The sequence below is a fragment of the Mirounga angustirostris genome, unplaced genomic scaffold, assembly GCF_029215605.1.
Source record: "Mirounga angustirostris isolate CCGP_5_RB_7025 unplaced genomic scaffold, mMirAng1.0.hap1 SCAF_17, whole genome shotgun sequence".
In the NCBI taxonomy this organism is placed as follows: domain Eukaryota; kingdom Metazoa; phylum Chordata; class Mammalia; order Carnivora; family Phocidae; genus Mirounga; species Mirounga angustirostris.
This window is the reverse complement of record NW_026991725.1, coordinates 10,665,822-10,690,728: the sequence shown is the minus strand read 5'-3', so window position 1 is coordinate 10,690,728 and position 24,907 is coordinate 10,665,822. Positions and strand designations below refer to the sequence as shown.

At 46.4% G+C, this 24,907-nt stretch overlaps 1 protein-coding gene and 1 non-coding gene across 19 annotated transcripts in view; both read right to left on the bottom strand.

The window, feature by feature from the left end:
* Positions 1-1,252: 1,252 nt before the first annotated feature.
* Positions 1,253-24,907, bottom strand: part of ACACA (acetyl-CoA carboxylase alpha) — a 283,601-nt gene continuing 259,946 nt past the window's right edge. For all 18 annotated transcript variants that reach the window (XM_064582783.1, XM_064582786.1, XM_064582785.1 and 15 more), the window contains 4 exons: positions 15,731-15,885; positions 14,877-15,047; positions 7,577-7,713; positions 1,253-5,881 (listed from right to left, as the gene is read on the bottom strand). In XM_064582783.1, coding sequence (XP_064438853.1) covers positions 5,758-5,881; positions 7,577-7,713; positions 14,877-15,047; positions 15,731-15,885 — 587 coding nt within the window. In that variant the 3' untranslated portion in view covers positions 1,253-5,757. The remainder of the gene's footprint in view (positions 5,882-7,576; positions 7,714-14,876; positions 15,048-15,730; positions 15,886-24,907) is intronic.
* On the bottom strand, positions 22,541-22,734 carry LOC123854838 (U2 spliceosomal RNA). The gene has a single exon (XR_006793395.1). It is a non-coding gene; the product is annotated as a U2 spliceosomal RNA (small nuclear RNA).

The window sequence follows — 24,907 nt, the reverse complement described above, 5'->3', positions numbered from 1 at the left end:
CATTTATTTGTGTCTTCTTAATTTCTTTCATCAGTGTCTGTCTTACAGTTTTCAGTGTATGGATCTTTCATCTCCTTGGTAAAATTGGTTCCTAGGTATTTTTTTTTTATTCACTCACAAATGGGATTTTCTTAACTTCTCTAATAGTTTGTTATTAGTGTATAGAAATGCAACTGATTTTTGTATATTGATTTTTGTATCCTACAACTTTACTGAACTCATTCTAGCAATTTCTTGGTTGAATCTTTATATATTTACACATAATTTTAGCTTTGACATGATATATATGTCATCTGCAAATAGAGTTTTACTTCTTCCTTTCCAGTTTACTTTCTTTCCAATTTAGATGCATTTTCTTTTTTGCCTCACTGCTCTGGCTAGGACTTCCAGTACTATGTTGAATAGAAGTGGCAAGAATGGGCATCCTTATCTTTTTTTCTGATCTTGGATCTTAGAAGAAAAGCTTTCAGCTTTACATTTTGAGTTTGGTGTTAGCTGTGGGCTTGTCCTACATGTCCTTTATTATGTTGAGGTCCGTTTCCCTCTATATCCAGCTGCTCCCACATTTTTAGGTTTGTTACAGCAGCACCCTTGTGGTCCAGTTTTTTTTTTAGTCCATTTGGACTGCCACAACAAAATGGAAGTCTGAGATTAGAATGCCAGCATGGTCAGGTGAGGGCTCTCTCCTGGGGCCCCTGACTTCATGTTGTATCCTCACATGATGAAAAAGGGAAGGGATTGGTCTGGATCCTCTTTAAGGCACTAATCCTATTCATGAAGGATTCATCCTTACGACTTAAGCACCACCCAAAAGCCCCACCTTCTAATATATCACTGGTGGGGGCTAGGATTTCAACACATCAATTTTGGGGGACAGAGCATAGCAGTCCTCATTGACATTTTGCATTGTGTCCATGGAACTAGTGTCTGGTGACAGTCCCTAGATTTCTGCTCAGGTAAGGCGGATGGTTCTCTGAAAGCTTTATGAGACTCCAGAGTGATGACAGATCCCATATCCTGTGAGCACGAGGAAGGGGTAGAGCATAGAGAACCCTAACATATATTGAGAATTTGCTACTAATGTCCATCGCTTGATTTGTGTTAACTAACTTAAGGTAATTTTTCAAAAAGCCCCTTTGAGTTCTTTATTATCCGTATTTCACAGATTAAGGAGGCAGGAACTTTCCAAAGAACAGGAATGAAGGACCAGATATTTGAACCCAGTTCAGGCTTATTCCAAAGTCTATGCTCGTTTAAATGGCTCTGAAAATACCCACCTGTGTTCACATGGACAAGAGTGTTCTGTTAGCTTTTTCCCAAGTTAGGGTCTGGATGTCCTTAGTCCTTTCTGTCCTCACCCCCAATCCTTCTTGCTCACTCCGACCAGTTGTAGATAAGAATGTTTGGGATTAGGCCCATCATTCAGCCATCTCTGAGCTCCAGTCTATTTCCTCCATAAGGTGCCCAATGGGCAGAGCCCACTGGCTGGTTCCAGGTCCTCTCAGAGCTGAGACACAATTATCCTCTCCCGACCCACCCTCCTTGCCCCCTGCAACCTCAGGGAATCTTGTTTTTGATTTTGCCTACTCAAACACTGCATTTATGAAGATGTCCTGTTCCCATTATTTATCATCATGAACTGGAACTTCTGGCCAGCACTACTTGGGTTGGCAAAACTATCATCAGAAAGACAGTGGCATGGTGAGCCTTAGCTGCCTGCCTGAGGCACACACAGGATTTCTGGAGTATTGAAAATAGCTGACAGTTGCTTATTATCTCTAGGCCTCCTGGGGTGGCCTGGGCTGACTATCCTAGGTGACCCCAACTCACTGACACACACATGGAGCTGGGCTTGAAGCTGGATTTCTTGGCACACACCCCGGTGGTCTTTTCCCTCAGGCTGCTTTCTAAACTTTTGTACCCAGTCTTCCCATGCCCCCAAACCACCAAAGGTTTCCCACTCTCTCCAGGATGTATCTTCTTCCTGGGCCTATCACTTAAAAGGATCCATGATCCGTTACCTGCTTGCTTTTTTCCAGATTTCATCGTCCATCCCACCCCACAGCACTTTTTGTGTTCTCTCCAAAGTTCCTAGTGTCCCTTGAGAACTTTGCAAATGTCAGTGCTCTGACTTGAGACACCTTGCCTTCCTTTCCTATCTGGAAATTGCTCTTTGCCAGGAGGCTTTGGCCCTTAATTGTCTGCACCACTCACGTGGCCCTTACCACTTTCTGCCTCACTGTATGGATCAGGTGGGCTCAGCTTTTGGCCTTGCAGTTCTCAGCCAAGGAGCCAGCATTTGAGTTCACCTCCCAGCCCAGTTCCTCTCTAGGCTTCTCGCCAAGACTTGCACATTGGAAGGAGCACAGAAGGGGTCCTCCCTGTGATGGTAATTAGGCACTTGTATTCATCACCGTGTCCTTGTTTTTCAGTTGGGGAAATGTCGGTGGGCCTGGGACTAGATCTCGGAATCCCTGCTGTTCTAGCTTTTCTTATTATCCCGGTAATACTAGTGAAGGTTTTAAGTTTTCTTTTATTAAAAAGACCAATGAAATAAATATCACTCCCCAACAGAAGAAAGCACTGTATGTGTAAGGAAAGTTCCCGGAGGCAGGAGCAGAATCTTTTCCCATTCGTCTTGCTGACCTTCCCCAGCACCACCACCAGGTGTGGGCTGAGAGCAGGGACAGCTTTAAGTAAGTTCACATTTTGGGGTCTGCTTCTCATCTGCCTGCTTAGGGAGGAGGGAAGAAGGTCCAAGGCCTCTATGCCGAACAGGACTCCCTGCCCATGGAGTGCGGCAGCTGGTGGCAAAGAGTAGTAATTTTCCCTCACATCTCCCTTCTTATTACTCTTTCTAAGAATATCTACCTTAAGGTGATTCAAGTGGATATATATTTACAATATATTGTATAGACATATAAAATAAATATATATAAAAACATTTAAAACAAAACATTTTATTTTAGGGAAAAAAAACACCCTCTGCTTTGCTAAACATCCCAGAGACAGACACACAGCATACCAAGCTTAATTATCAGCAAAGGCCGGTGCTTCCCTTCCCTATTGTCTTGTGGCTTCTACCTTTCTTTGCAAATGTTTAGGGATTGGTGTTTGCTCTTTGCTTCAACCACATGGATTTACAGAGAGAAACTGAGGCAGAGGGTTGAAGGCACACAAGCATGAGATTCCTGCCCCTAGTGCCTTTTTGTGCCCAAACAAAATCCACTAAGCAGCTAAATTAAGAGAATCCATAACCTTTCCATAAAGCTGGCCTGAGGTGAGCTCTGAAAATGGTTCACTATTCATTTGACCCAGAAAATCTCACAAAATCATGCAAACCAAGAGGTTCCTTTTAAGAACACCCCTGAAACTGCCCAGGCCATCAAGGGTATGTGTTATCTGAAAAACCCCCAAGTCTCTGAACGATGTCACTTTGCAGAAGCAATGCATGCATGCTGTTCTGTCCCTGTAACGGACAGAGGCTCACCCTACCTCTGCTGAAAGCCCCCTGCTCAGTGGAACACGAATGAGGTAGCTGGGCACGGGTTGAAATGACAAACAGTGACTCTTCTACAAATGTGGAGGTTTATTTCAACAAATACATTTGACTGATGCTCCTTGCTCATCAGGGTATGTGTCCATCGAATTCTCAATGAGACAAGTGAAGGCTGCTTTGTGAACGAAGTGAATATGGCAATCTCTGCTCAAGCAAGTCTTGGTCAATACATCATTTATACTCCTCCTAGCTCAGTAACCTTGCGTATGTAATGGGCTGGGGGAATATCAGATTGCTCATGTTCTATGGCTCTTCCTGGCTTCTCTGTATGAAAAATCCCTGTCCGGGGGAAGACCTGCAGTGAAGCGCTCTGGGGGTTGGGGGGAGTAGGCCGAACAGACTTCTCGAGAGGAACCGTATTCACTTAGTGTGTCATAATCTGGCGAAGGGGGAGAGGTGAAACAAGTGTGACCCGCCCTGCCTCTGAAGAAATACCAGGGCGAGTAGAGGGGTTTGTACCACCTACAGGTATGTGGACTTTTACTAATTACGGAAAAGAATCACCTGGTCCAAGACGAATCCAATTTTTACTTAAGCCGATACCAATGGTAGTGGATGCTTCTTTCTGGACTGAACATTGTTCCCCACCTCTTCCTGCCCTCTTTGATGGTGCTGAATGCCCGCACCTTGCACCAGGGCAGCATGGCCGAGGCTCCGAGCTCCAGCGGGCGGTCAGTGATGCATCCAGCTACATGGTGCCCGTGTGCACACACGGTTCCCAAAGAAGGGAGGCGGGGCTCATTCTTGTGTGCGTACTCTAGCGTTAAGGCTCAAAACTGTAGCTTGTACAAAAGTATTCATACCATTGCACTAAAATGTCTTAGTGATTTATTTCCCCGTTGGTCATCAGGGACAAATGCAATTAGCTGCACCGTAATAACTAGATGCTATACCAGCCCTGATCACCTGCCACTCTTGCTTTAGGAACACCAATGGGGGAATCCGTAAACTCTTTCCTTCTTGAATAAATGGGTTGTTGAAAATAAACTATCTCCACCACTGGTGAGGAGGCCCCTGCTGCCGGCCAGGGAGGGACCAGTGAGCCTGGAAGACAGAGCACCACGATGGAGTTGTAGATAATCTTAAGGTCATGTGGATTCTCTGTTCCCTGGAAGCCTGCTCACACCGGGGAAGGCCAGTTCCCGGTGCTGACAGCAGAGACTTCACCAGGGTCCTTTCAACAGCTGTGGGGAGACCAGCTGTACCTGCTGCTTGTGGACACTCCAGGAGGAGATGAGACCCAGAGGGAGTAGGAGAGTTGCCCTGGAAATAGAGCTGAGAGACTCCGTAGGCACTAGTAACCTTTTATAACTATCAAAGCTCCAGGCTTAATAGTAAGTCCTAAAAGAGAGAGACTATCCGGCCCCCCTCCCTGTGGCATGAGTAACTACTTGCCATCAGCGCCAGAAGGGGCCATTCCCCCAGGCTCCTTTTTGGCCCCTGCTCAGGCTACTGCACTGCCTATGTGGCTCCCAGCAGGTGCACCAGCTGGGTGAGCAGGGACACGTAAGGTAGTAGTGGGTCAACCATCCTTCCATTTGTTCTAAGAGAATCAAACCCACAGTTTAGGCCCCTAAATCACCAGCATTGACTTGGTCTGCTTCTTGGATCATGGTTTTGCCCTCATCTTTGAGTTCCCACGGAGCTTGCAGATTTCACACTCCATGAAGAAGAAACAGTTCCCTTGGTGTGATTAAATTGGGAACTCTCCTGTACCTAGTGCGTACCAGGTTGAAGGTGGAGGTAAAAAAAACAACGGACTTGAGGCTTCCTCCTCGCCCGAGCCCTCCTCTGCTGCCTGTGGCTGCAGGCTCATGGGGCCAGGGGTGAGGGAGGGCTGCTGACTGCCCGGAAACACCTCCCATTTCCCTGCACTGGGACCAAGGAGCTGTCAGGCCAGCAGCGGCCCTGCTTTTGTGTAGTGAGACCTCATGGTACAGCTTGTACCCTTCATTGCCTTCTCAGGTCCTGGCAGGGACAGAGAGCTGTAGTCACAGACAAGGTAATAAATACTGAATGGGATGGGTGTGACCGCTGGGGGCTCTGTGACCCTATATCCCAGTATGTCATGCATAACCTGAAAACGTTCAAGGGGAAGCAAAATGCCACTTGGATTCCAGGGCTGGGTCTCTGGTGCCTTCGGCGGTAAGAGGCAGCTTTTCTCCAGAGGCAGGGCGGGGACGGGCAGGAAGCTCTTCCTACGTTGAAGGGGAGTCCATCGTGGAGAGGATCCGCACGACCTCTGCTCGCTGTGTGGGTGAGATGTGCTGAGTCATGTGGACGATGGAGTCCATGGCAACCTCGGGATTGGCCTGTACCAAGCTGAAGAGGAAGATGGGGGACAGTGAAGAAGAGAGAGGGAGCAGCGTCTAGATGAGGGAAGCTTAAGAGCCGTCTGATAACATGCTGACAGAACCCACTGCACACACTTTGGCCACCACCTCACCTCATCTGTTCTCCTACATGAAAAAAGTCCCCAGCAGCAAGGCAAGTACAAGATGGACCTGACACGTTTTGCTATGTCAGAAAGTAAGGAATTACTTAAAAACCAAACACCCCAACAAAAGCAATGGGGGGCATGTCACAAAGAAAGTGGAACCCACACAAAGGTGCTTCCACTGGCTAAATCTGGGACATTTTGGGCATTCAAGTGAAATAATGAACTGCAAATTATTAAAAAAATAGAAATTCATGATCGATGTAGACTAATGAATACATACATGACTAGAGGAAGAGAGACGACTTTTTGCTTACAGGAGAACTGGAATGGGTACGGTGGAGGACACAGAGTTGGGAAGTTATCCTTTTGCAACCTTGCTGTAAAGACTGGATCAGACAAGAGCCTTCCATGGATGCTAGATCTAGGTGGAAATCCTGCTGAAGAACAGGATATCTGCATGGCCTTCAAGTGTCTCCTCACAGACTGATTGCTTATTAGGTGCAATGGGGGATATCAGTAATTATGCAGTGGAGAAACTGAGTAGCATCTTGACCAGGTGATTCTAACATCAGGAGGGGCAGATGACATGTCTCCAGAGGTGGTGCCCTGTGAAGGCCCCTTCATGTATATAATATTCATGTATATGGAGAATGTATAACCTGAATCTAATCATGAGAAAACATCAGACAAAATCAAAACGAGCAATGTTTTACAAATGGTGGATTAGATATAAGCTTCTATCAATGTTGGGGCGCCTGGGTGGCTCAGTCGGTTAAGTGTCTGACTCTTGACTTTGGCTCAGGTCATGAGATTGAGCCCCGCATTAGGCTCTGTGCTGAGCATGATCCTGCTTGGGATTCTCTCTCTCCTTTTCCCTCTGCCTCTCCTCTGCTCTCTCTCTCAAGAAAGAAACAAAACTTCTGTCAATGTTAAATGTACTAAAATTGATCCTACTGTGGTTATGTAAGAGAATATCCATATTAGCAAATACACACTTTAATATTTAGGATAAAGGGCCGTGATGGGCCATGATCTGTGTAACTTATCCTTAGTAGGTGTATGGGAACATGTATCTGTGGGAAAGCAAGCACACTCACAAGTGATAAAGCAAATGGGGTAAACTGTAAATAATGGGTCCATCTGAGTACAAATTTGTCTTCTGCACTGACATTTACAAATGTCCCCAGCCGTCCCCACCACTCATCCGATGGAGAATACTGAAAACTCTTGGCTGCAGGAGGGGAGGAGGTAGTTTCCCACGATGCTGCCATGGAATCAGCTTTTCTCACAGAATCATTCATCCAGTCAGAAGATCTGCACTTTGAGCTAATAGTTGGGCACAATGAACTAAGCCTTCATCTAGCGGAGATTACTAAGTGCCTTGGGACCAGGAGCTGAGAAAGAATTGTGTTTCAGGGTTCTATTTTTATTGGAGGGTCAACTACAGTGGTCTCAAACAGAAAAAAACCCCCACAAAGATTGTAAGGCACCACCTCACGATTTGTTCTTAAATCTTTGCTCCTTCCAAGGAAGCGAGCCCAATTTCTCCTACAGAAATCCCCCACTGTGGGTCTCACCTGCGGATCTGCTTGAGAACATAGTCTCTGCTGATATATTTGATGTTTTCCTCGATTACTGAGCGAACGCCATCTTCCTCGGTCAGCTGTTTCTCCAGCCACTCCACCAGATCCTTGTTATTGTCCCAAACGTAGGCCTGCAGACAGACAACTCTTGGTCAAACACCAGGGGCCAGGCCAGGCTGGACACCCCGATTGTTCATGATCTGTAAAGTTCACTCCAACAGCTTGCTCATTGTAAAATAGTTATTCACGATTCTCCACTATTGTTGGCATTGTAGTGGAAAGAAGCCTCAGGACAGGAGCTGTCCTCATTCTCTTTCCTTCTTTTGGGACAAGATGCCTCTTGGGCCCCTGGAGGCCTCAGTGCTCACACTGACTCAAGTCCTATCATTCTAGGGCTCTACCTATTCCACAAAGCCTGAGAGAATGTAATCAGCTGCTGGACTTGAGAGAAACGGTTAAAAGCCCAAATTGTTTAGTCAAGTGCTGATTGAGGGGCACCTGCCTGGCTCAGACAGTAGAGCGTGTGACTCTTGATCTCGTGGTTGTGAGTTCAAGACCCACATGGGTGTAGAGTTTACCTAAAAAATGAAAGTCCATGTCTGTTTAAAAAAAAAAAAATTAAGGGGTGCCCAGGTGGCTCAGTTGGTTGAGCATCCAACTCTTGATTTCTGCTCAGGTCATGATCTCAGGGTCGTGAGATCGAGCCTGGGGTCCAGCTCCATGCTCAGCGCAGAGCCTGCCTGAGATTCTCTCTCCCTCCCCCACCACCCGTTTATGTGTGCACTCTAAATAAATAAAATCTTAAAAAAAAAGAGATTAAAGGGCGCCTGGGTGGCTCAGTTGGTTAAGCGACTGCCTTCGGCTCAGGTCATGATCCTGGAGTCCCGGGATCGAGTCCCGCATCGGGCTCCCTGCTCAGCGGGGGGTCTGCTTGGTCCTCTGACCCTATCCCCTCTCATGTGTTCTCTCTCTCTCATTCTCTCTCTCTCAAATAAATAAATAAAATCTTTTAAAAAAAAAAGATTAAAATGAAATGTGTCTTTTCTGAGGAAGTGAGCCACAATTCTTAAGCTGGCAGATGAGCTGCCCGCTTATGGGAGGCTCTTTCAACGAGGCATGGAGGGGGAGTCTTGCTGCTAGGGGAGAGCCGCTAGGTCAGAAACCTACCCCCCATTTTACTTTTTATGAGAATATTCCACAGGGGCAAGGCGTCTGTAACCCTGAAAGTCTCAACAAACCACCTTGTGCCTCCTTTTTTTCGAGATCATTTAGCTGAGTATTTCCTAGGTAGTTGACTACATAATAATTCAGGAGTGTGTTAGAAACCTAATAGCCTTCTCCTTGCTCTCTTCTCCTCTCATTTTCTTTACAAATCATTTAGGAATCGTTTTGATAATGGTTTCCGGAAAACCAAGTACCACCATTAGGGCTCATTCATATTTATGTCATTTTGTTTGGGTAATTAAACACAAAGCTCGTCATTTAAAGGTGCGCTATCCTTCTCTGTTATCACTAACGAAGTCAAAGTCAGAATGACAATGAGTTTGGTGCTATAATTTAATAGGTGGGTGCATCAGGGACTCTCGGAGGCTTTGAGGCTTGAGATGGGGCTCAGGAAACCTGTACACAAGCAAGGCACCAGAGCACGGCGGTCACTCCAGGACCCGCGAGGCACAGAGGGAGTGTCTTCTTCCCACCCTTCAAGGGCAGCATGCAGTTAGAAACTGAGCGCGGTGTGGTGTGGTTTTCTAACTTTCTATTTCATGCCTTCAAAAAGGATGGTTTCTTGCAGACTCTCACTTCCTCATCTCTAACTTCGCTGGTGAGTTAGCTGTGACTGCTTATTTATTAAGTCATGTGACTGACTTCCACATTTCTAAAAATTCTTATGGAGTCCTTCACAGTTGAAGGATTAAGGAGCCCAGGATTAAGGGTCAGCAGTGCACCCTTCCTAGTTCTTTTATGCAGAGTTCTCTTTCTGGCCCCCAACGTGCCCACTTTGTTTGGAATAGCGGCTACAAAGATCAACTCTCCTCGTCAGGGTGGGATGGCCAAGCTGGTGTCAGCCCGAGCCTTGGTCAGGACTCTGCTGCCATCTCTGGGGCAAGGGGCAGGGAAGCGTCTTGTTCTGAAGGAAAGGAGGTGCTACGTCAATCTCTCCTGACAAAGTGGGTGGGTGGTGCTGTTTTCCCCACGATGCAGTGGTCTCTCTGGCATCCCAGCCCTGTGCACCCCACACATAGGGACTGGATACCGGGACTCTTACCCACTGCCACCGAACTCAGACATGTCCATCTCTATCATTGGTAATTTATAGACTTCTCCATGGCTTGAGGACTTATGCACATGCCCTTACTTATGCAGATTTTGGGGGTTGGAAAAAACAAAACAGTGAATGCTTCTTGGGTTTCAGAATGGGAAAAAAAACAACAACTAGATTTACCCAAGAATCCCAAAGCCTTTAGTTTAGGAGAATATTTAATACTCTTATTAATCATTTTTAATCCATTTGCTTTTAATTAAGAAACAGCATGATGCTTTCCTATCAACATATGCCAGGGAGCAGATTAATTGTGGCTTAAGATAACTCTCCTTGATTGGTGTAATGTATTAGCTAACGAGATGCCTGCTTCTAACGATGCTTAGACACTATGCTGGAAAGCCAGCTACCCTCTAGAGAAAACTCTTCTGCCTTCCCCTCCGGTAGCCACAGAATATGCTAGGTGTTTAAATTAAACATTTAAAAAGTTCCGAGACAGGATTAAGGCAACACATTCCAAGTTTTGGAGTTGAGGCTCTCAAAAACGGCCCCATGTATGAAAGACTTGCTGTTCGCTCAAAATAGAACTGGATGACAACCACCAAGCCAAACCTCAGTAAAGTTTCCATCACAGCAGAATACACCAAGGCGAAGGGGTCGCAAATCCTAGTCAATAGCATTTGTAGCAAGAATAAACAAACATAAGCACCCAGAGTGCCACAGGGTTTTCTTAACGGGGCTGGGAGGGTTTAAGGTACTGCTGTGGCCTGAGATCACCGGGAAAGAGCGAGGCTCCCTTCCACAGAGTTGGGGGCTACGGTTCCTTGTCTGCCCCTCCTAGAACAAAGATGTAAGACTCATCATTCTAGCCATCCAGAAGGACAGGCCAACCCTATTCCCAGAAAGAAAGCCCTTATCATTTCCCTCCTTAAAATTATGAAAACATGGCTGATTATTCCCAGTGTTCCAGTGTGGATTTTAAAAGCAAGTGTGAAATGCTGGACTGTTAATCTCATGACAGGCCTGGGCTCGTAAGTCACCTGTCTCACACTCATCCCAATCAGAACATTTTAATACTAATAAAGTATTGATAATTAAACATCACAACACTAGGCCTTACAATAAATGTTCAGCGGATGCTTTATCTTTCTCTGCATCAGTGGATAAGTATCTCAGGCACTATGCAGTCTCACTAATTGTATGTAGTAATTAGTCTATCGCACAAAATCTAAATGACCGGTTTAGAAAGTTTCCTTTCTAAGTATTGGATAGCTGTTAAGTCCTCCTTATTCAATGTACAGGAGGACCAGAGAATGACCAGGGCACTGTCTGATGGATGTGAGTCCTAATTACCATGCCCTGTAAATAACTCATCTTGGGAGCTATCTGGAGACCCCTCCGGCAATGTGATTTTTTTCTGAGGCTTTGGAGTAAAATAGCAAACAGCCATGTGGGCTGGGGTGGCCTGTGGACCCCGTCTCCTCAGAGCTACTCCAGTCTCAGCCCCACCCAGGGCCCAAAACATGTTTTCTAGGTTCTGCCTTCCCTCCTCCTTCCCTGGCCTGAAATCAAAAGTTTGGTGCATGAGATTCGTCCAGGGGTAGCTTGAGGCTGGGCTTTGGGGACAGGGGAAATCATATAACCCTATCACTGGTGCTTTCTCCTCTGTCATCCTCACAGGGGCCTCCACTGACTGACCATCTCGTTTGGAAATCCAGAGTACAGTGAATGGGTGGTAAATGATCTGAATCATAAGAACGAATTTTGGCACCCTAGATTACGGGTAAGTTAGAGCAAACCACATCAAAGCACACGCACTGAGAATAGACTGTGCTCAAGACTCCTGCCATGATCACGAAGTCACACGTCTGTAGCTCTCAGTTTACCCTCTGACGTGTGCTGAGCTGAGAGAAGAGGAGCAAACGGGCATCTCGAGTGTCTACTGAGTGCCAGGCACTGTGCTTCATATCTTATTTATCATGTCATTTAAAACTCACCGAACCCTGTGAAAGAAACATCTTCTCTATTTTACACAGGAAGGGACGGAGGCTTAAATAAATACCATGTCCAAGCCGGCAGGGCTGGGATGCACCACATTCGTGAGATTCCGAAGACCACGTTCTGCTCATGGCCCCACACAGTTCCCATCTCAGTTTCTACTACTGGGGCTTGGGGGGAAAAATCAGTCTTTGAAATTCCACATACCTCAGACTGTGGATCTAAGAATCGAGACAGAGAACCTACCTGCACAACAGACACGCACTGTATTCCTATGACCCAATTTAAACTGAAATTCTTGGTACTGTTTTCAGGGAGCTGCAGTGATGCTTTGCTTCTCTCTGCAGCGAAGCCCTGAACCATAAACCTTACTATTTCCTACAGCAGGACTGTTCCAGTGGGTTCCCACAGAGTCCCGTGACTCCCGGGAACAGATTCCTCTATGGGAAACAAAAGAATTGCCCTGCTAAGTCACATAACATCGCAGTGTCTTCAAATTTTCTGTCCCTCAATCTCTTTCTTCAGGATGGAGATTAAAAAAAAAAAAAAAAAATTCTCTGGGACAAAAGAACACACAGCACGGCTCAGAGATGCCGATCACTAAATGCCATTCCCTGCCAGTAACCAAAGAGGATCAGAGGGTCACTTCCTGATGCAAAGCCAAGGTCTAGACTTGGCTGGTGTTTGCACTTGAGACTCAGTGCACAATATTTATCACTGTTTGAAGAACCAGTGGGGGGCGGAGGGGTGACATTTTTAAGGTTTCAAGCCATTCCCCAATACAGAGCCGATTCTATGCCAGCCCTTCAGAGGCAGCACAGACCGCTTCTGACCTGTGCAACACTTCCTTCTCTCAAGGGCGCTAGAGATTTTATCAGCCACCCCACACTCAACTAGTCCTGCTGAGCCTGCAGAATATGGAAGGAGGTTTCAAAGCCACATCCTAGCATCCCTGCCCTTCCTTTCTCTCCTCAGCTGTCCTCCTGGACTAAAGAGCTCAAGAGAATGCGGTCTTTTGTAGACGGAGGGAGGGAAGGAACAGCTTAAATGCCTGGGTACAGTTGGCTCCCAGTGCCTCAGGCAGCCTCCTCCTGCCCTCTGGGGCCAGGGTTGTCTCCTGCACTCGATTTCCAGCTGGGTCTGTGTATAGACAGCCCACTGTTCCCTCCAGCTCTACGAGACAGCAAGGACCTGCTTCTCTAGACGCACCATCCCCTGGCTACAGGATGCTAAGGATCAACTGAAGGGCCTATCCACTCGCTTCATGCTCGGAGGGAAGCTATTCCTTCTCCTCATCCTTGTGCTTACTGAGGCCATGCACGTCCATTACTGACTAATGTGGTAGGAAGGCGGTGCGGGCCGCTCCTGGCCACACACACACTCCATTTACCTAGCCGGCCACTCTTAACTGGAGAACAACCTCTTATTTTACACTTGCGTGACTTTCAATGCCAACTTCCACTAGAAGCTGCCAGTAGCCACTGACAAAATTGTCTCACTCAATTATGATGCCACAGACTGACCTTAACCTGAACCAGATGTCGCATAAGGCTGCGCTTGCCTGCTGCACATCTGAAATATTTATCTAAAGAAGCTTTTCAGTCGTAAAGAAATGGGTAGGCTTAACACAGAGGTGAATCTTCGAAGCACCCAGATTCACTGGCTTTAACAATGATGGCAAATCCTGGGAGTTCCTTCCTGAGAACAGTCGACAGAGACGTCAAGAAACACTTTGCAGGAAGAGGCTCAAGGGCTTGCCCTCCTTCAGCATGCTAACCCAGGAGGCACCAAATGTTCTGATCAACTATAAGGAAAAGACATTTTCAGCATATACTATCGATATTCTGATAAAATGGATATATGACATATATGATTTACTTTTAACCCATAATAAACTACCAATAAAGGTCAATTTCTTTTTCTTAATAAAAGTAAATAGAGAAATAAAAGTTCCAACTCTTTCTTCCCATCCTCTTATGGACTGTCTTGTGCAGCCCACAATTCCAGGGGCAAATGCTGGTGTCTCGTCAACCTGGGCTCAGACCCAGCCCAGCCCAGCCCTGGGGCCAGAGCACCAGGGACACCATCTCAGTGGGGGCACTGGTCCAAGCCCTGTGTCCTCTCCATGAGATCATCCCAAGAAGATGCCGGATTCATGGTTCCCTGCAGGCAGGGTGGAAATTTCCTTCCAGCTCAGATCTGAAACCAGAAGCTCTTCAGTTGAAGCCCCAGCACCTCCTGCCCAGATAACCATCACCTCTGATTAGGCTTCTTGCTCCTGACCCCCTATCCAGCCTCCTGAGCGGTCTTCTGCGACACAAATCAGAACACATCACTCTGCTGCTTTAAATACCTCAGTGGCTCCCCACAGACCGCAGTCCAAACCCTCAGCACACCTTCCACGGCCCAGCACAATCCCAATCTCTTGGGATCTCTTGCCATCTTGAAATATCTGCAGTGCTTTGGATGCATGATACTCTTGCTATCAGGCCTTGAAACATGTCATTCCTTCTTCCTGGAACATTCCTCCTACCTTCCCCCTACTCCTCACCCCCATCCCAACCTTTTCTGCTGGTTCATTCCTACTTTGTTTTCAGGTCTGCTGAGACACCACTTCTGGAAGTCCTAACTCTCCTCCTCCTTCCTGCAGAGTGGCTCAGGTGCCCTTCTCTGTGCTCCATGATGTCCTGGGTGTGCTATGTTTGATATCAGCCACACTGTTGTACATGACCTCTTGGCCAATCCATCTCTCCCTCGAGATGGTGGGCTCGGTGTGGATAGGAAGAACATCTGCCTCTGTCGCTTTTGGGGCCTAATGCAATGTCTGGTACATAGTAAGTCTTCAAAAAGGTTTGCTGAAGGACAGAACGAGCAGCAAAAAATGTCCTAGGACCTCTATCATGACATGTCTGTATGGGGAGGAGACAGGGCTGAGGCCTGTGGGCTTCCCTTCCACTCCTGCCTTGAGAGGCCTGGGGATCCTCAGGTGGGGATAAGGAGCAGAGCACGAAGGCTCCTCTGAGGGCATCCACCTACCTTCACGGTCCCTTCCACTTCTACAAACCAGCGCCGTAACATGGCCTGGATCTGGCCGTCAGTCAGCTCTGGGTTGGCGTTGTGGATTTTCTTTTTGACCAGGTCCTCCAGCAGGAGACGCCGCAGCCTCCAGTAGAAGAAAGTGCGGGCTGTCCTCCAGTCCAGGATGTCCTACGTACACACAGGAACACGCTCAGCCACCGCAGCCCCAAGCCCTGCGCAGTGCCCAGTCCAGAGGGAGCTCCACTGGCACAAAAACCCATCCTCTCTAGCAGGCCCCTCAGAGACTTAACAGCTGGCCAGCGCTCAGGCACCTGCCGCCGTCTCCCCAGGTGGGAGCTACAGCCCCCGGCCCAGGGCACTGCGCCCGGCCATGGCCCCGTCAATGCGAGCCCCACCCGAGGCTGGGATGTTCTGGCAGGGCGGCTGTGAATCTCCAGGTAATGAGACAGTGCGGAACTGGTTTGGAGCCGAATGGCTCAAACAACTTGCACGCAGGTCAGATGTGAACTGGCTGCTGCTGGAACCCTGACACTGAATCCACAGCTTTAGGACCACCCGCGCAGCTCTCCCCAGAGGAGCCATGTGAGACTCAGTTTCCCACCAGTAAAATGGAGCTTGCCTTCTGAGGGGTCCATGGCCATGTAAACCAGAAATCATTTTGGGCTGACAACGGATAAACAAAAAAAGGAAAAGTCTCTCCAAAAAAATTGAAAATGGTTTGATCTGCACAAGCTGTCTCAATCCAACCCTAACAGCTTCCTGCTGGTGAGTCTCTGTGCACGAGACATACGCTCGCTTGCCTGCTCGCAGGGCTCTGACAAGTCAGGGGAAGTGGCAACCGCTGTACTTACGTTAATAACACCCTTCTCCTGCATCCGGCCTGGTGTGTCGTGCAAGTCAGCAAACTGCACGGCTACCTGATGGTAAATGGGAATTAGGAACTCCTCCCGCTCCTTCAACTTGTTCTCCAGCTCCTTCCGCTCAGCTGGGCTTAGCTCTGGGGTGCCTGCAATTAAGTAAACCTGCCCGTCACACTCTGCGACGACCAGGAATCTCTCTGCACAGAAGCAGCCATAGTCATGGGAAGCTCAAAAACATCCCCCCACCCGACCCGCGCGCCTGTGGCCTGGCTCTCCATTGTCTTCACCACCTCTTTGCTGAGTAACAGAATTCTGTGAGATGCCAGACTGGTCCTTATCTTACCATGGGGAGCCCACATGTCCTCCTTTCCCTGTGGAGGTCACAACTGTAGAAGCAGCTATGGGAGTCCCCTTCCCCAAGTCCTTCTCTGAGCAGGTGCACACAACCGCCTGGGGGACTGTGTCTCTCACTGAGTCACAGCCAGGCGCCTCCTTCCCCAGGCAAGACACCAGGCCCGGGCCTGACTACTGTGAATGTGGGGCAGGGTGGGGAGCAGTCGCTACGCCTCCAGGCCCAGACCAGCAGCCCCTTCTCCCAAGTCCACACAAGTCACCCACTCAAGGACTCCTAAAGTTGCAAGCTGCTGTTACTCCACAGCTTCTAATCTCGGGTCTGAAAACTCTTAACCTGAAACCAGTAGAATGTACTCTAATTAGAGCCAGATCTGGGTGTCTTCTGCCAGCTCAACAGGTTAGATTAGCCAGCTTCCTAGTCTACAGCTGGGCTGCTACTGCCAGAGCCAACCCCTGACCAGAGAGAGAAAGACATTCTAGTTCTTGGGCTAAAAGTGAAGGAAGAAGGGAAAAGAGAAAGGCAGCCTACAAATCCCATTTGGATCACTAAGCTTCTAAGCACCCAGTACCCTCATTCAACAGATTCCTGTAAGAAATCTGGAATTCCTTGTAACAGGGAGGAGCCCCCTCCCCAGACACCCCCCACCCCGCCCCGACTCCTGCCTTCAGTCAGTAGCGTCCCAGTAGAGGTGCTGCTATGTTATGCTTTCCTTCCTAATTACTCTCAGAAGGGACTTGTAATCAATACTGAAAATTTAGCTGCCTGCCTAGTAAAGAGGAGTAAGTCTAGCTGAAGGAGCAATAGGTGACAGCCCCTGGTGTTGGGGACAACCTGAAGTGCTTTGTCACCAAAGCTGACAAATAAATACATGACCACAGGTGATGGGTTGCAGAAGAGAAAGGTCTATTTCAGGCATGTCTGTCTGGAAACAGGCCTTGCTTTTTATGCCACTATGAATCATATGCCATAAACAGCCTTGGGCTGCTGAGTGAGCCGTAAGTATTATAGATAAACACATGTTAATAGAACAGGGATGTAGCCACAGGACCCAGTTTCATTTTTATGAGGTTTTTCAGATGCCTACCTCCACCTCCTTTTTTTTAAGCCCATCACTACTTGAAAACCACGAGGAAGAGAGCTGCCGGCTATCTCCTCTTGGGCTCTCACACAGAGGGCAATCGTTGACCTATCACACTGGGGCCCTAACACTCAGCAGCCTTCTTTCCATGCCAAGCAGAGCAGGGCTATGGGATGAGATGAAGGCCCATCCAATTCTGGGGCGGCTCTGCCTAAAGAATCGATGGGAAGAGAGCCAACTGATTTCTTCTGAGGTGAGATTATCTCAGTTGTAACACCCTAGACAGGGAAGCAAACATTTTTCCTTCTCTAGTAAGAGGAACCCAGACTCCTTGGAGAAACAGTGGATGATTCCAGGGCTGGGGCAGGAAAAACAGAAGATGAGCCTGGAACATACGGTCATAAAAAGCAAGACCACACTCAAGTGATTGGGATGTGTTAAAAGGACATAGGAGCCGGGTTGAACGTGTTCCCACTGGCCAAATCTGGGACAGTCTGAGTATCAAATTTATCAAAAATAGGATGATATTAATTACCAGAATATTTATGGGATGAAATAACCTGTGAGTCCATCCTAATATAAATAATTAAATAGGGGAAGAGGGAAGGGAAAGTTCTCCCTTCCAGCAGAATAATAATTAATATATGTAGAAGGAATGATGGAATTAGAAAACCACCATTTTACCACTGTCACAGCAATTGATTCTGCCAAGAATTATCAACGGATACTAAAACTAGTGGGTGAGAGTTTGATGAGGAACAGAATATTTACATTGTCTCAAAGTATCCCCTCACAAATTACTATTAGCCAACAAAACCTTAAACAAGTAATCACAATTACCATCAAGAATAGGAAAAACTGACATATGCCTCCTGATATGATGTCCTGATCATAAATAACACTTCTGCAATATTCCTGCCAAAAATGCGTTATCTGAATTTAACCATGGGGAAATATAAACCAAACACAGATTGAGAAACATGCTACAAAAAAGGGGCCTGTGGTGCCTGGCTGGCTTGGTCAGTGAGCATGTGACTCGTGATCTCAGGGTCGTGAGTTCAAGCTCCATGCTGGGTGTGGAGATTACCACAACCAACTGGGTGGCTCAGTTGGTTAAGCATCTGCCTTCAGCTCAAGTCATGATCCCAGGGTTCTGGGATCGAGGACCACATCGGGCTCCCTGCTCAGCAGAGAGTCTGCTTCTCCCTCTCCCTGCCGCTCCCCCTGCTTGTGTTCTCTTTCTCTCTCACTGTCAAATAAATAAATAAGATCTTAAAAAAAGAAAATCTTACCCCACCCAAAAAAACGTGGTCTGTATTTAAAAAAAAAAAAAAAAAGTCAAGATGATGACAGGCTAAATAACTGAAAACAGGCTGCAGTGTGTGGTCTAGGGTTAGATCTCAGATCTAAACCACAAAAAAAGAAAAAAGTCTATAAAGGACATTATTGGGACAACTGGTAAAATCTTGATATGAATCATGAATCAGAGAGTAGTATTGTATCAATGTTATAGTTCCTGATGTAGATAAGCGTCTTGGGTTACATAAGAGAAAGTCTGTGTCCTTAGAAACACACACTAAACATCTATGGATAAAGGAGCATGATGTCTACAAATGACTGTCAGATGGTTCGCAGAAACTGTGTGTGTGTGGAGAGTGCATAAGTAAGCACATGTACATGAGCACATGCAAACGATAAAACAAATGGGACAAGATGTTACCAACAGGTAAATCTAAGAAAAAGGCATCACAAGTCCTTTGTACTCTTCTAGTAACTTGTTTGGTGAAATTATATCAAATGGAAAATTAAAAAATAAGCCAAGCTAAAAAAAAAATGTTTTTCCTGGCTCCCTGATGCCTAAAATCAGAAGTCAAAGTTAGTATTTGTGGGGTATGGGGCACTATTCTAAGTGCTTTGTATCTACTAACTCGCTTAATCCTTACAACCACCTTAAAGCTGGTATTCTTACTATTCTCATCTTACAGGTGAGCAGACTGAGGCACTGAGAATTTATGTCACTCACCAAGGTTACAAAACTAGCAAGGGGCAGAGCCAGGTCTCAGATACAGCAGCGTGGCCCCCAGAGATTTGGGACACTATGTTATCTTGTCTCTTCTTGCTTACTTGGGCCAGAAGACAAGGAAGTGCTTCAGTAGCAGAATCTCGTTCATTTCAGAAAAGGCTAAATGATGATGGCAGGCTCCTGGCTGATACAGCTGAAGTTCCGTCTTAGTCCCATTCCATAACTGAGACCAAGACAACATCTCCAATAATTCCTGCTCTGTAGATCAGACAGTTTCCTAGGCATGCCTAAGATTTTTTTTTTAAACTTTGTCCTAATATTTTAAAAGATTTTATTTATTTATCTGAGAGAAGAGACAGCATGGGTAGGGGCAGAGGTGGAGGGACAAAAAGACTGCCTGCTGAGTGGGGCTCAATCCCAGGACCCTGAGATCATGATCTGAGCCTAAGGCAGATGCTTAACAACTGAGCCACCCAGGCGCCCCTGTCCTAATATTTTTGTAAACACTGATCATCATATTTACCACATTACATCTGTTTATGAGATTATCTCCTGAATCAGCCATGTTTGTTGTATCGTTTCTTTATATCCCACGTCCCTAAGACAGAATGTGGCCCATAGCATTACTCACTAAATATTCCTCCTTCAACTTACTTTACATTCCACTCACCCACCTTCATGTTGATATGAACACAGTATCATTTGTTTGCACCGTTTCAGAACACCCAAAGTGAAGTTTTAATACCAGCCCAGACCTGGTTCCTTGACTGCCAGGGTGAAACAGAAATGTTTCCTTCACTCTGTGAGTCAGGAGCCATCTCCCCATCATACAAGAAAGCAGTGGCTTTAGACTCGTTCATTACAGTGATCCAAGAACTTGTCCTCTTGATGCTGTTGGGAGTGTTTAAAAGTTCATGTAGATGGCTTCTGTGACACAGGACCTGGAAGGCACTGGGCCTTTCTCTCTACATCACTTGCCCCCCTATCCTCCTTGTTTTCCACTCTTCAGTCTAAGGCTGCCCATGACTTAGAAATTATGCACACTTCCCACTAAGGGCAGAGTGCTTAGTATCCTCTGGGAGTCACCTGACTGTATGTTTTACTCCTTAATCAAACGGTAAGTCTGAGCTTGGGAGAGCACGTTGTTTGCTCTTGTGTTGTAGAAATAGGCTAGTCCAGAGCCACATTCAGGCGCAGTGATGTTCAGGCCGGAGACTGGTTGTACAGTGGGACTTTAGTCTTACAACACTTCTGTACTGGTTGTCAAGGAGTCACAGCCCTGAGCACCCTGAGCATCCACTCTCCCACCACTCATGCTCCAACCCCAGAGTCCCTGAAACCTGCTGGGCAGGCCTAAGATTTAAGGGTAGCTCCTCATGTTAGTGTGAGATCAAGAACTAATACAACAGCAGGTAAAATCACAGCCCTGCCAGGGACAAGGGATGGCAGGAGCAAGGATATGGATGAATAGGAAGTTCCAGACCTTTAGAACATCCTCCCTCTGGGTAAATAACCAAAACTGTGCTTGCATATGTGTATATCTGTACGTGTACATATATGTGTACACCTGTACCATATAGAACACGTACCATTTACTGAGCACTTACTATGTGTCAGGCACCACACTCAATGCTTTCAGGATCACATAGCTCGTAAGTCACCATGCACAATTCAGACCTAGGTCGGGTCAGCTGTTAACACCGCTGCCAAGCTGTAGATCTCAATGTCACTGAGCGCTTTCCAAGTTGCTTCACGTACATTGTCTCTAATCCTTGTAACAACCCAACCTTACAGACAGGGCATCTATTTTACAAATGAGAAAAACCATGGCTCTGAAATGTAAAGTTACTTGCCCAATGGCATCCAACTCTTAAGTAGCAGTCAGGATTTACACTTGGGTCTGGCTATCTCCAAAGCTTGTGTTCTTCCACATGAAATGGCACCAACAGCGGCCAAGCAGGAATCCTGGCAGTGGCCACAGAAGGGCAGATCAATTGGAGAGTTTAGTTCATTGTGTTATGAAAGGAGTTAAGAGCACAGCTCAGCACTGGGTGCAGAGAGGGAGGACTTCTGGGCTCAGGAGTACAGCATCCTGGAAACAAGGTGTTGGCTTTACCAAGTTGGAGGGACAGAGAAGGCTGGCTCCTGGACTAACAAAGGTCTTGTCTACCCAGTCAAGCTAGTCCAGAGCTTTAAAAGAGTAACAGAATAAACACCTGCAATGCTCTGGCCCTCCTGAGACTAGGAAGATCACAGAAATTCCCCCAAAGGTTGCCTTGTTTGATTCCTTCCTTAATGCCTCTGATCACAGTTCAAGACCTATCTCAGAAAAGCATCAAAGCAAGGAACAGACGGAAGTGGAGGGTGTGTGTATTTTAAAATGCACAAGAGAAAGTCAAGGATTTGTGTGCTTTAAGTGGGGGGGAGAAAAGGTTTGCTAAATTTTATTTTCTAAAAATAAAAGGCTGCTCTTAAGCTAGTTAGACCCTTGTGTAGCACACCGAGGGTCCCTCTCTCCTTGTACAGCAAAGCAGCCAGCCCTGGTAATGATTTAAGGGAGATTAACAAATATGTCAATGTCTATTTTCTGCTTAATTTAAAAGCGGCGTCTATAAAGATTTTTGACTTCTGAACCCTGTTCCCCTGAAAGAAAGAAGGTAAGAATGAGGAGGGGGATAAAGAGTGATTATCCTATCATTGATCGTTTGTCAGGAGCATTTCTTATTCACTGGACTATTGTAAAAAGCTAAGCTCTCGATCAATCCTGTAAGCTCCCTGTACAATTAAATATCTTGGAATGGTTTTCTTTCTTTTCTAGCCAGATTGCAGGGCCTCAGGGTTTTTAGGAAAGCAAGTCGTCGTGTGCGTGTGTGAGGGTGTTTAAGAATATGCTACAGGGAGGAAAGTCATTCTTTTTCTAGAATCCTACTTTAGGAACAGGCTGAAATGGGAGAAGAAAGGTAGATTACTCCCATCTCTACCTTCCCCAAATAAAAAGTCCCCATGAACTCCTAAAAATCCAACCTTAGAGTTAAAAATATTTTAACATGAAGAGCTGAATCCAGAAGGGGCAGTACTAGTCTGATCAAATAAGGCGAGCTAACATTACTGTGGTGCTGCTGTGTGCTAGAAATGTTGAAGTACCTCTCCTCTCCTTTAAGTCTGGCAAACACCCTCAAAGATGGCTGCCTTACAGATGAGGAAACCGACTCACAAAAAAGGGAAGTAACGTGCCCAAGGCTGCGAAGTTAGGAAACCATGGAGCTGGGATCTGGGCTTAGATACTCTGGCTTCAGAGCCCATGCTCTTTTTAAATTCAGTTTTTATTTTTAAAATTTCCCCCAGAGTGAATGCCTGGTTCCTGGAAGTACGGCAATAGCAGGTCAACGAGTGCAGTGGATGGGAGCAAGCTCCTATTCCGTCTCCTCTAATTCCAAAAATCCATTTAATATATTGTCCTCGGATAGAGAACATATCAGATATTAAACTGATAAGAACAGATACTCTACTTGATCTTAGCCAAAAGGCCGAGAAGTGATATAGAGCCAATGCCCTTTAAATGAAACAAGTTAAACTGACCCACCAGTGTCCACAGGGCAGCAGCCTGTCAGGTGTTCCTGGGGCCAGGACATAATGAAAAGCCACATTTCTCCTCCATGGGGTCAAAGCTGGAGAGAAGCTTCCGAGGAGAGAGCTGATTTCTGTAGCAGGAGGTGTTTTTTACCCAGCCATGACACTGAAGGAGAGCAGGAGGAGGGGACCCTCACCCTATGGACGGGCAGATCACATCCTATGGTGGAGGATTTCGGGGGAGGGGTGAGACTTTCAAAGCTTAGAAAAAAAATCAGACTGGTAGGCTGAAAATTCTCCACTCAGCCAAAGGCACTAGGTGACCTTGCAGAAATCTCTTTTCTGTGCTCAGTTTCTCGTTTATGGAACAACAATCCTAAGCTGGCAAAGAGGGAAACTGTTTTATAAAAGAATGTGATATTAAAGTGTTTTTTATTTTTTAGTTACACTAAGAAGCCTATGTAAATTTAAACCCAATTTCAACTTTTATGGGCCCTTCTTCCTTCTCTTAAGAAAGCAATTTGCTTTGATTGGTTAAATACTTATGAAGCTAAAGAAAAGGACCAGACCACCCTTCTCACTCAGCTCCAGAATATCTCAGATACAAGAACACACACCCGTACCTCAACCTTGAGACTGAAAAATCAGCATAAAAAAGACTGGAATCTTATTAAGATTCAGAAGTACAAACATAAGTAGCTGTTTAAAAGATCTGTGTAATCACATTTTCGATGTTGAAAGAAATTTCTCTGTAAAGATAGTAAGATAGGGTGGAAAAAAAAAAACAACCCCTTGCAAAACGATTTCTGTATCCATCACAGGTGTGCCTTTCTTTACATAAAAGCATTCTGGAAAAACTGCGTAAATCAGATCCTGTTTTAAATGCCTTAAGGGAGCTATTTAGAAGGGACCCTGCAGTGAATCCTTTGGTAAAGCAAATAATCCTTTCGTAATGGGAATAATTTCTCCCAATGTATCTAGTTTTTTTAAAATCCCATTTTCATATATCTGCTTTTCTTCAAAGGGGGCCACAACTATCTAAATATACAACGGCATTTGCATATTGATTTTAATAGCAATCCTCTCAGGGATGTTTAACCCTAGGTTCCTTGTAATTGTGTTAGTGCTCCGCTGTTCATATTTTTAAAAATCAATACAGTACACCCAGAGATTTCCAAATAGGAATCAAAGAATCTGTTACTCCCCCTGCAGCCCTGTGCCCCCACACAAACAGTCCACACAAGAGTCAGGAAGCCACACAGAATTCTCTGAATTCTTGAGGCAGTTAAGTCTCAAAGTCTTTACTATTTTCCTTTCCTTAGTTGCTCCCCCCGCCGCCCCTTCGCCCCCCAGTCTGGAGGGGGTCAGCTGGGGCCAGGCGGGGCACAGGGTCTCTCAGACATATTCTGATGACAGCCCACAGGCAGGCAGAAGCTTAGGTTCAGTCCAACAAAATGCCAGCCAGGTCTCCCCATCTGACAGAACTGTGAATCACTGCTTCCTGGAATGAGGCAAGCCCAGGTGCTTTTATAAATAAAACCAGATGAATGGAACAGACCAAAACAGCCCCTTGGCCTTCCCAGAAAATGCTGTCATTATTGCACCATATTGCATCAAACCAAAGAACTGCTGAATCAGTGTGACGAGATGGGTGGTAAGCTATTGCTAATTCAGGGAAAAGGCACCTGCCTACCCCAAAGCCCAGTGCTTGGACGGCCATGGTGCCAAGTGAGGACACTGCATGTGTACAAGAGGTGACCAGGGCAAGAGCCCACTTCTCATGCATTAGAACCAGAACTTCTTTCCCTTCCAACTTTCTGGCCAAGGATGTTGCTTTCTGACTGAAACAAGCAACTCTAGCTCTTTTCAGCTTACAACATCTTGAAGATGGACACAAGTGATAGAAAAAGCACACACAGCTCAGATACTTTGATCACTTCTGCCAGAAAACCAGCTTAGCCCCTGAATCCCCTTAACCCAAGGAAGGGTCCTTTTCCTGTCATCTGGCTGCTAAAGAGAAGGCTTGGGAGGAAGGCATTCCCGCAGATGTCTACAGACACATTTATCCTCACCTGAAGCCACAATACTCCCTCTACACCCAGGATGCCTTGGGCAGAGAGGGTGCTGGGTGGAAGGGCCAGG